The sequence below is a fragment of the Malaclemys terrapin genome, chromosome 1, assembly GCF_027887155.1.
Source record: "Malaclemys terrapin pileata isolate rMalTer1 chromosome 1, rMalTer1.hap1, whole genome shotgun sequence".
Classification (NCBI taxonomy): Eukaryota; Metazoa; Chordata; order Testudines; family Emydidae; genus Malaclemys; species Malaclemys terrapin.
In genome coordinates, this window is record NC_071505.1 from 352,113,852 (window position 1) to 352,125,941 (window position 12,090).

At 48.1% G+C, this 12,090-nt stretch overlaps 1 protein-coding gene across 1 annotated transcript; it reads right to left on the reverse strand.

Annotated features, from left to right (window-relative positions):
* Window positions 1-1,055: 1,055 nt before the first annotated feature.
* Window positions 1,056-2,015, reverse strand: LOC128833179 (olfactory receptor 51E2-like). Its single transcript, XM_054021182.1, has one exon. It carries the CDS (start codon window positions 2,001-2,003, stop codon window positions 1,056-1,058), a length of 948 nt encoding a protein of 315 aa, XP_053877157.1. The 5' UTR covers window positions 2,004-2,015.
* Window positions 2,016-12,090: the final 10,075 nt, after the last annotated feature.

Genomic DNA, 12,090 nt, shown 5'->3' on the forward strand with positions numbered 1-12,090 from the left:
TTCAGCTTCAGCCCCTGGGCAATTGGTGCTCTGTTGTTCCAGATAAGGGGTTATGTATATCTGTAAATTGACAGCTAATGGTAGCTGTGCCATTTATCTCCCTCCCTATGAGCCACCGAAGACACCCCGGCCTCTGCCCAGCATTCCACCTTCTCAGCTAATGCAAGGGCTTATCCTTCCGCCTCTCTCAGCTGTTGTCCTCCTAGCTTCAAAGCTGATCCCTTGCACTCACCCCGAGGCCTGGCTCAGGGCAAAGGTCTCCCATCCCATCCCCATTGCAGTTACCCGGCCTGCTACAGGCTCCCAGTCAGGAGGAACAAAAGGGAACCAAAAGCTAAAGAAATAAGCCACACAAGGGTCTCTTCCCTCGGGACTTTGTAGATGAGCTTTAGGGCCCACAAGCTGTATGATGCACAATCTCACCCTCCTGCAACACTAACCTGGTCCCAACCCCCAGCTTCTTTTATACGGATTCCTGGCTTCCCTCTCTGCTCCTCATTCGCCTGTCGGCCCCAGCACTGCATCCTTGCTGCACTCACTGCAGGCTCCTTGTCAGCCTCCAGCAGCTCCTGTCCCAGCCCCGAAGCAGAGGGAGCGCAGTTGTTGGGGAGGGAGGTGGAGATGATCCAGCAAGTGGATGTGATTGGGGAGGAGAGGAATGAGCAACAGGGCTGAGGCTTTGGGGAAAGGGGCAGTATAGAGGTCTATCCTTGGTAGAAGAGGTGGAGAAGGGAACAGGGCCTTGTGGGAATACTTGCGACAGAGGAAGTGGTCTTGTTGAAAGAGGTGGGGCAGGACTTGGGGAATAGGCAGGGAAGGGCACGTAACCTCAGCAGTATAGTTACCAGCAATTAGAAAGGTGGCCATCCTGTAAGTTAATGAATTGTACACAGACCGATTCCTCAGTGTGTCATGCTAAAAATGCACAGTAAGGCCACGAAAGTATTAAATGTCACTTTGACTGTCGAGTCAGTGATTCAGGGAAGAGGACCCAGCATCATGTCACCAGCCACCTCTGCATGGAGGTCTGAGAGCCAGAACACCGGGAGAAAATTTTAGGCCCCTTCATGAGTAAAGAGCCGGAGCAGCCTGCCCCGGATCTCTTTGGTCTTCACCCCGTAAATGATGGGATTTAGTGCGGGGGGCATCAAGAGGTACAGGTTGGCAATGAGAACGTGGAAATGCAGGGCCACATTGTGGCCAAACCGGTGCATGAGGGAGATGAAGAGACCTGGGATGTAAAAAGCTAAAATGACAAAGAGATGGGAGACACAAGTCCCAAAAGTCTTGAGCCGGGCATCCTTTGTGGGGATGCTGAAGATGGCTCTGAGGATCAGAACATAGGACACGGCGATAAAAATCACATCCAGACCCCTCACACAGAATAGCACAGAGAGGCCGTAGTAACTACTGACACGGGTGTCAGTGCAGGCCAGATTCACCACAGCTATATGCGCGCAGTACGGCTGGGGGATGATGTTGGTTCTGCAATATCGCCAGTGACTCGCCAGGAAGGGATAGGGCAGTATGACTATGCAGCCGCGCAGCATCACGGCCAGCCCAATCTTGGCCACAACGGGATTTGTCAGGATGGCGGAATGTCTCAGGGGGTGACAGATGGCAACATAGCGATCCAAAGCCATGGCCACGAGGATCCCAGACTCCATCTCTAAGAAGGAATGGATGAAGTACATCTGGGTGAGGCAGGCACTGAAATCGATCTCCCTGGAATTGAACCAGAAGATGCTCAGCATTTTGGGCAGGGTGGATGTAGTCAGGACCATGTCGGTGACGGCCAGCATGCAGAGGAAATAGTACATGGGCCCATGGAGGCTCAGCTCCATCTTCACAATGAACAGGATGATGAAGTTCCCCAAGATGGCTATGGCGTACATGGTGCAGAAGGGGATGGAGATCCAGATGTGGGCTGCCTCCAGGCCAGGAATTCCCAGCAGGATGAAGGTGGAGGGGTTCTTGAAATCAGTTGTGTTGGAATCTGACATGAAGTAGGGGAGAAGGTGTATGGTGTCGCCTTCATGTACTGTACGTTCCTCTGCGTTCCTGTATGTGCCCAGTGTCTAGGCTGTTGGTTACAGTACAAATACCTGGATGAAGAAAGAATGTTAATTTGAGACACTAAATGTACTACTGGAGGCTGTTCTCATCGCTTAAGCAGATTGGTCACTCTTCTCACACTGAAAAATGACATTTTCATTATTCAGATAAATGAATTGTGAACACATGACCCTACTTAATACCAATTCCATATTTTATGGTGTTCCCTTTCTCAATAATTCCTATTCATTGTGGTTTGGGAAACCTTAATAGGCACCAGCAGGAAACACGAGTGTGGATACTGGTTATCCATCATTGTTCCTTAATGCAGTGAAACCCAGACTAGAGAGTCCATGCTGTAGGGAGCTCTCCATTCACCCGGTTGCTCAAAATTTGAGAGGGGGGAAAAAAACAAAGCCTTGACAAAACATGTACCAGAGGAAAACATCCCAACTAGAACACACTCAGGGGAAAGACCTGGGCATCATTGATAGTAGCTTAACGGAAACACCTGCTCATTCACAGTAGTGGCCAAAACAAAGACAATGATCGTATGCCTAAGAAATGGGATGGAGAATACCCTGTTCTGGACATATGCTCAGTTTTGGTCACCCAGTCTCTATAAAGGATATAGCAGATAGAAAGGGGATTTCTGAGACAGGCTATGAGAATGGGGGAGGCTGCCATATGTGGACTGAAAAGTCTGTGATTGTTTAGTTTTGAAAAGAGACAAAGAACGGGGCTTATGATAAAGGACAGGAAAATAAAGAACGGAACTGTTTACATTCAAATGGACAAAATGGAGAACAGTTCCCAACCAGTAATAACTATGGACACTTCATATGGACACCTGTTTCAAAAGGGCTAATTCTTCTGAGCTGAAGCAAATTGTCAGCAAAACTGAGTGGGAGGGAAAAATTTGAGAGAAAAATGTGAATGAGAATTGGGTGTTCGTTACAAAAAGTTTATTAGATAGCTAAGAAGCCACAATTCTACAGTCAAGAGTGTAGACAACTTTGGCTAAAAACCCTATTTAGTGGCAAAGTGAGGGCAGCAGTTGGGGGGGGGGAAGCACTCTATCTATCTATCTATCTATCTATCTATCCACACACACACACACACACATACACACAAATAACTAACTCTGTAATCTAGTGGAGAAAGGCAGAGCAAGGCCCAATGTCTGGAAGATGAAGCCAGGCAAATTCCAGCTGTAAATAAGCATGATTAATATTTGGAACAAACAAACTGCAAAGGGAAGTGAGGGATTCTCCAACTCCACATGTCTATAGATCCAGACTGGATGTTTTTTTTTGGAAGATTTGCTTGAGGACTTGTCTACACTTAAAATGCTACAGTAGTGCTGCCTTACCGCTTCAGTGTAGACACTACTTACACCAACAGCAGGGGTTCTCGTGTTGGTGTAGGTAATCCACCTCCCTAAGGGCTGGTCTACACTGGGGGGGGATCGATCTAAGATAAGCAACTTCAGCTATGCTATTCTTAGTTTGACTTACCTGGCCGTCCTCATGGCAGCAAGTCAACTGCCGCGGCTCCCCCATCAACTCTGCTTACTCCTCCTGCCAAGGTGGAGTACAGGCGTCGATTCAGGGATCGATTTATCGTGTCTAGATGAGACACGATAAATCGATCCCCAATTGATTGATTACTACCTGCCGAACTGGCGGTAGCTAAGTGGATAGAAAACAAAAGCAAATGCATTTTTTGGATGCATTAGCAGAGGCATAGCATGCAAGTCAAAGGAGGTGATAGTGCCGCTGCACTGGGTGCTGGTTCAGCCTCAGCTGGAGTACTGTGTCTAATTTTGGTCACCAATGTACAGGGAGGATGTAGAGAAACTGGAAATGACCAGAGGCAAATGACAAAAATGATGACAGGGAGAGAATTCATGCCATAAGAGGAAAGGCTGAAGGAACTGGGTATGTTTAGTTTGGAAAAGAGGAGACTGAGGGGGACATGCCAGCAGTCTTCAAATACTTGAATGGCTGCCATAAAAAAGATGGAGAAAAGTTGTTCACTCTTCCCACATAGGGCAGGACAAGAGACAATGGGTTCAAACTACAGCACAGCAGATTTAGATTAAATCTCAGGCTAAACTCCCTAAATGTAGGAACAGAAGGATAATGGAACAGATGCCTAGGGAAATCATGGAGGCTCCTTTAATGCAGGTTTTCTAAAGGAAGCTGGACAGTCATCTGTCCTGGATGGCTTAGACACAACAAATCCTGAACCTTGGCAGGGGGTTAGAATAGCTAACACTTGTGGTTCCTTCTGACCCTGTGGCTTTACGATTCTATGATATAAAACCCCAGTGTAGACCAGGATTTAGTCAAACACCAGTCATTGGGCTCAATGAAGATGTAACTGGGTGAATTTTATGGCCTTTGTTATACAGGAGGTCAGACTGGATGATCTAATGGTTCCCTATGGCCTTATACTCTATGAATCTATCGATAAAGAAAGTGGGTCAGGCATTTATATTTATTCTGTCTTACAACACACAGACAAGTGAACATTGAATTCCATTGAAAGTCTGAACATATAACACTGAAAAAAGAAAGTTCATTATATAATCCGTATTTGGCCTGTGGAACTCCTTACCACAGACGTTACTGGAGCAAAGAGCTTAGCTGAATGGGATTCAGAAATGGATTGGCCACTGAAGGTGGTGATGGTGGCACCACCATTAGTTAAGGCTGATGCCTTTAATTAGGAGACCTCATTTTCAATTGCTTGTACGTTTGCTACACTTTAAGCATTTGGACTGAAATGTCCCATGCTGGGTGTCTGCTTCCAATGAATTGTTCATTAAGTTTCCAGCATAACATCTGAGCCGACTTTTCAAATGAAGCTAGGAGAAAAGATGTGGTGCCCATGTTGAAAAATTCTTAGAATTGTTCAAGTGAGGAGCCCAAGCACCTCCCTGGAGATAAAAGTCACATAACAGCCCCCGCTCCCCCATTAACAACCAGAGCCCTGAAATGCAAGAGGAGAAGGTGACAGTGTCTCTGCATTAACACACAACTGGCTCCTGTGCTCTTTATTCAGTTCTTACTCCAAAGGGAGTTTTGCCTCATTGGAGCCTGTGTAAACTGTGGGCCAGGGCCTCAGAATTTGGCCCTGCTTTGTACATTTACTAACACCTTTCATCCTGAAGGCTCCACTGTGGCACTGAAATGCAGCCACTTTGGGGCTGGAGGCAATCAGCCCGGGAGGGCACAGCAAAGAGGGACATTTTAACCAATGATACTGAAGCAAACTCATCCCGTGTGGCAAGGGCCTTTGGGTGTTTAATGGCTGTGCAGATCAGAAAAGACCACAGACCTATTATTTATCCCATCATGCCCATGTTGCACTGGGTTTGTCGAGCAGGTGAGCTCCTCAGCAAGAGATGGGTACCTGTGAATTCTGAGATGGAAAAGTGTCTTTCCTGGGAATCCCCCTCAGGTAGCCGTGTCCCACACCTCTCTCACCCCAGCATCTGCAGCAACATCGCACACCAAGAGCTGACACGGAGATGTGCACCATTTATAATATAGCTCTGTGCAATCCCAGGTGGGTTCGCTCAGCATCTAGAGGAGAAGCGAGCATCTGAATGTAAACAGGCTGGAGACAAGCCTGTCTGGGCTTCTGGGTTCTTTATCCAGCTTTAGGAGTAAACAGTAATTAAGGGACCTTCCCAAAGGGAGATGAGAAGTCTTGGGCTCTGTGCTGAGTCAGAGAGGAATTGGCTGCTCTGTGTATTTGTGTATATTTACAAATTATACTTGATTAGTAGGAAAACTAGGGATAAGGCTTAAACTCCATGTGGTCTGATACCCTGTAAATTCTTAGGTGGGATGGGTAGGTACAAGACAGACATACCTATGCAATGATGCCTGAGGAGAGACACAAGCACTTTCTGCAGGCACACAGGTCTGTTGCTAAGGGATCAGAGATCATTCATTCTCACCAGTAATATCAATGTGATATATGCCATCATATGCCAATAATGTACCTCTGCCATGTACATTGGCCAAACCGGACAGTCTCTATGCAAAAGAACAAATGGACACAAATCTCACATCAGGAATCATAACATTCAAAACCAGTAGGATAACACTTCAGTCTCTCTGGTCACTCAATAACAGACATCAAAGTGGCAATTCAAAAACTTCAAAAACAGACTCCAGCGTGAATCTGCAGAACTGGAATTAATTTGCAAACTAGATACCATCAGATTAGACCTGAATAAAGACTGGGAGTGGATGGGTCATTACAAAACCTAAACTTACTTTCCCCAATAGTAAATTCTCCCTATTGTTACTCACCCCTTCCTGTCAACTGTCTGTAATGGGCCACTCTCTTACCACTTCAAAAGTTATTTCCCCTCCCTTGGAATCCTGCTGTTCATTAATTTATCTCGTTAGACTGTGGGTGGTCAAGCACCCCATATCCTTTCATGTATTTATACCTGCTCCTGTAGCTTTTACTTCATACATCTGATGAAGTGGGTTCTAGCCCATGAAAGCTTGTGCCCACATAAATGTGTTAGTCTCTAAGGTGCCACAAGGACGCCTCGGTTTTTTGTTTTGTTTTTTTTATTTGTTTTGTTTGTTTGTTTTTCTGATACAGATTAACACGGCTACCACTGAAACCTATCATCATACAGTGCAGCACCTTTAATTGAAGGAGGTTCAAAACACTTAGCAAAGGAAAGTCACTATGACCATAGCGCCATTAAACAGAAAGCTAAACTGAGGCATGGGGGAAATTATTTGGCCAATGTCAAACAGAGAATGAGTGGCAGGATGACAGACAGACCCCAGGTGTCCTGACTTCCCTGCCATAACCATGATCTCTGTCGTGCCAAGAGGGAAATGGACTCCTGCTCTGGCAGGGGCTGTTCATTGGTGGGATGCAGAGGAAAGGCTGGAAGAGGGAGCTTTACGTGCATCTGACGAAGTGAGTATTCACCCACGAAAGCTTATGCTCCAATATGTCTATTAGTCTATAAGGTGTGTGACAGACCCAGACCAGTGAGGTACAGGATTCTGGTAGAGGGCAAATATACTGGTCACTGGATGAGTAGTTTTCTGTTCCCTGAGTGACCACAGCAGGGGCTGCACTACAGTAATCAGGAACCTGCTAAAACCAGTTAAGGCAGGCAGGCTAATTAGGACACCTGGAGCCAATTAAGAAGAAGCTGCTAGAATCAATTTAGGCAGGCTAATCAGGGCACCTGGGTTTTAAAAGGAGCTCACTTCAGTTTGTGGTGCGAGTGTGAGGAGCTGGGAGCAAGAGGCGCAAGGAGCTGAGAGTGAGAGGGTGTGCTGCTGGAGGACTGAGGAGCACAAGCGTTATCAGACATCAGGAGGAAGGTCCTGTGGTGAGAATAAGGAAGGTGTTTGGAGGAGGCCATGGGGAAGTAGCCCAGGGAGTTGTAGTTGTCATGCAGCTGTTATAAGAGGCACTATAGACAGCTGCAGTCCACAGGGCCCTGGGTTGGAACCCGGAGTAGAGGGCGAACCCGGGTTCCCCCCAAACCTCCCAATTGACCTGGACTGTGGGTTCTCCCAGAAGGGAAGGTTTCTGGGCTGTTCCCCAACCCACATGGTGAATCTCTGAGACAAGAAAATCCGCCAATAAGCGCAGGACCCACCAAGATAGAGGAGGAACTTTGTCACATTGGTTTCAGCAGTGGGATCTTGGGGTGCACAGTGCAGTGGAAGAAGGAGGGTGATTTTAAAAAAAAAAACAAAAACAAAATAAACAAACAAACAAAAAACAAAAAAAAGGGAGAGGGTTTATTTTTTTTTCACCACAATGGATGACATAGTGCGGGCACTGATACAAGCTATGGCAGCCCAGCAGGAGGCTACCCGTGTCCAGGCAGCCGCCCAACAGGAGGCAGTGCCGCTGCAGCAAGAAACTAATCGCCTGCTGATGGACCAGGCTGCTCAAGACCGAGCTATGTTGCGGGAACTGGTAAACCAGGTAAAGTCCCTTACAGAGCTCAATCGCGGCCATGATGGGACGCGGCTCATATGGGCCAGCCATTGGCTGCAGAAAATGACATGGGAGGATGATGTAGAGGCATACCTTCTGGCCTTTGAGAGGACAGCTCTACGGGAGGCCTGGCCTCAAGATCAGTGGTCTGGCATCCTGGCCCCATTCCAGTGTGGGGAGGCCCAGAAGGCCTACCATGATCTGCCTGAAGATGCTGCAGCAGACTACCCCCAGCTGAAAGCAGAGATCCTGGCCAGATCTGGGGTAACGACAGCAGTGCGGGCCCAGCAGTATCACGGTTGGAGGTACCAGGAAGACAAAACCCCGCGGTCCCAATTGTATGACCTCATCCATCTCGCACAAAAGTGGTTGCAAACAGAGTCCCGGAGTCCGGAAGAGATACTAGCAGTTCTGGTCATCGATCGATACATGAGGGGACAACCACCAGACCTTCATGCCTGGGTAAGCAAGAACGAACCCTCCACCTATTACGAGGTTGTTGCCCTGGTAGAGAGGCGAAGGACAGCGAGGGAGCTGACCTGACCAGTTAAGGAAGGGGCACCCCGGGTTAAACTAGCAGCACCAAGCCCTAAAGTTCGGGTGATGGGGCCACCAGGAGGGCCCAGGTGGAAAAAGAGAGAGGCTGAAGGCCCATCAGAGGCCACAAGGAGTCGGAGCACTGAGGGAGAAGAGGATTGTGAAGTTAGACTGCCCAAACCAAGAGACCGGGGAATGCCTAGGGCTCCATACAGATGTTATGCCTGCAGGGAGTGGGGACACATAGCTGCACAGTGTCCCAATGCTGAGGAGCCTATGCAGTGTAACCTGGGGAACTGGGTAGATCCATGCTCCCTAATCCACCTTGTGGGGGTCTCACTAACCCCACATATGTATACCACACCAGTGAAACTAAATGGGGTAGGGACCACTGCACTGGTTGATTCGGGGAGTGCTATCACGCTTATCTCAGGGAAGCTCGTGAAGCGTAGTCAGCTGCTGCAGGCTAAATGTACAGGGATAACATGTGTCCATGGGACAGTTAGTTACTACCCCACCATCCCAGTAAAAATCGAGATCCAAGGGAACACTACTGAGGTAGCAGCAGGTGTAGTCCCTAAAGTCCCATACCCGGTGCTCATAGCGAGGGACTTCCCAGGGTTTGGAAACTTACGCCCAGTAGGGATTTGGAGAAAGATGGGGACCCTAAAATTGGTGAGGCATCCACAGCAGACTGTCAACCCCCAATATTCTTGGAAACATCCCCAGATTTGTTCTCCACTCCCAGCCAGGGTAGAAAGAGTAAAAGGGAAAGAAGGGCAGCTAAGGCCTTGGGAACCCGAATACTGACCCAAAGCCAGAGGGTCGCTCTTGTAAGTAGGTGGACCTGCGCAGCTGAAAAGGAGGCCACGCAGGAGGGAGAAGTACCTGAGTCTGACCCTCACCCTACCGCTTCTGAACCAGTAGAGGCAACAGAGACTGGGCCCCTAGATCTTTGGCAGATTAGCCGCCGGAGAGGGAATTTTGGATGGGACCAGGCAGAAGACCCAAGGTATGACAACATTAGGAAGGAGGTGACTGAAATAGATGGGGTTCCCGTGGAAGGGAAAACCCAGGACCCTACTTCATAATGAAGAAGGATCTCTTATACCGGGTTGCACCAGTACAGGGACAGAAGGTACAGCAGATCCTAGTACCTCAAAAACACCAGAACGCTGTATTAAGTCTTGCTCATAGTCATCTTTTTGGGAGGCATTTGGGGGTAGAGAAGACCCTGGCACGAGTCCTACGATGGTTCTTCTGGTCCGGAGTACATGAAGAAGTGCGGAGGTACTGTGCCTCCTGCCCGGAGTGTCAGCTGCACAGTCCCCATCCCCACTTGAGGGCACCTTTAGTACCCCTTCCCATCATAGATGTCCCCATCGAGTGAATAGCCATGGACCTAGTGGGACCCCTGGAGAAGATGACTCGGGGCCACCAATATATTGTTAAGTATCAGAGGGGTAGCCATGTTAGTCTGGATCTGTAAAAAGCAACAGAGGGTCCTGTGGCACCTTTAAGACTAACAGAAGTATTAGGAGCATAAGCTTTCGTGGGTAAGAACCTCACTTCTTCAGATGCAAGTAATGGAAATCTCCAGAGGTAGGTATAAATTAGTATGGAGATAACGAGGTTAGTTCAATCAGGGAGGGTGAGGTGCTCTGCTAGCAGTTGAGGTGTGAACACCAAGGGAGGAGAAACTGCTTCTGTAGTTGGCTAGGCATTCACAGTCTTTGTTTAATCCTGATCTGATGGTGTCAAATTTGCAAATGAACTGGAGCTCAGCAGTTTCTCTTTGGAGTCTGGTCCTGACGTTTTTTTACTGTAAGATGGCTACCTTTACATCTGCTATTGTGTGGCCAGGGAGGTTGAAGTGTTGTCCTACAGGTTTTTGTATACTGCCATTTCTGATATCTGACTTGTGTCCATTTATCCTCTTGTGTAGTGACTGTCCAGTTTGGCCAATGTACATAGCAGAGGGGCATTGCTGGCATATGATGGCATATATAATATTGGTGGACGTGCAGGTGAATGAGCTGGTGATGTTGTAGCTGATCTGGTTAGGTCCTGTGATGGTGTTGCTGGTGTAGATATGTGGGCAGAGTTGGCATCGTGGTTTGTTGCATGGGTTGGTTCCTGAGTTAGAGTTGTTATGGTGCGGTGCATGGTTGCTGGTGAGAATATGCTTAAGGTTGGCGGGTTGTCTGTAGGCGAGGACTGGCCTGCCTCCCAAGGTCTGTGAAAGTGAGGGATCATTGTCCAGGATGGGTTGTAGATCACTGATGATGCTTTGGAGAGGTTTAAGCTGAGGACCGTAGGTGATGGCCAGTGGAGTTCTGTTGGTTTCTTTTTTGGGCCTGTCTTGTAGCAGGAGGCTTCTGGGTACACGTCTGGCTCTGTTGATTTGTTTCTTTATTTCCTTGTGTGGGTATCGTCGTTTTGAGAATGCTTGGTGAAGATCTTGTAGGTGTTGGTCTCTGTCTGAGGGGTTGGATCAGATGCGATTGTACCTCAGTGCTTGGCTGTAGATGATGGATTGTGTGGTGTGACCGGGGTGGAAGCTGGAGGCATGAAGGTAGGCGTAGTGGTCGGTGGGTTTTCGGTATAGGGTGGTGTTAATGTGGCCATCGCTTATTTGTACAGTGGTGTCTAGGAAATGGACCTCCCGCATAGATTGGTCCAGGCTGAGGTTGATGGTGGGGTGGAAGCTGTTGAAATCATGGTGGAATTCTTCCAGGGTCTCCTTCCCATGGGTCCAGATGATGAAGATGTCATCAATATAGCATAGGTAGAGAAGGGGCATGAGTGGACGAGAGCTGAGGAAGCGTTGTTCCAGGTCAGCCATAAAAGTGTTGGCATATTGTGGGGCCATGCGGGTGCCCATAGCAGTGCCACTGGTCTGGAGGTATATATTGTCACCAAATTTGAAATAATTGAGCGTGAGGATAAAATCACAGAGCTCAGCAATAAGTTGTGCTGTGTCATCATCAGGGATACTGTTCCTGACAGCTTGTATTCCATCTCTGTGTGGGATGTTTGTGTAGAGAGACTCTACATCCATGGTGGCTAGGATGGTGTTTTCTAGGAGGTCACCAATGCATTGTAGTTTTCTCAGGAAATCTGTGGTGTCACGGAGATAGCTGGGAGTGCTGGTGGAGTACGGTCTGAGTAGGGAGTCCACATATCCAGACAGTCCTTCAGTGAGAGTGCCAATGCCCGAGATGATGGGGCATCCAGGATTTCCAGGTTTGTGGATCTTAGGTAGTAGATAGAATAACCCCGGTCGGGGCTCTAAGGGTATGTTGATTTGTTCCTGTGTTAGTGTAGGGAGTGTCCTGAGTAGATGGTGCAGTTTCTTAGTGTATTCCTCAGTGGGATCTGAGGAAAGTGGCCTGTAGAATGTGGTATTAGAGAGTTGTGTGGCAGCCTCCTGCTGGTAGTCAGACCTGTTCACGATGACAACAGCACCTCCTTTATCAGCCTCTTTGA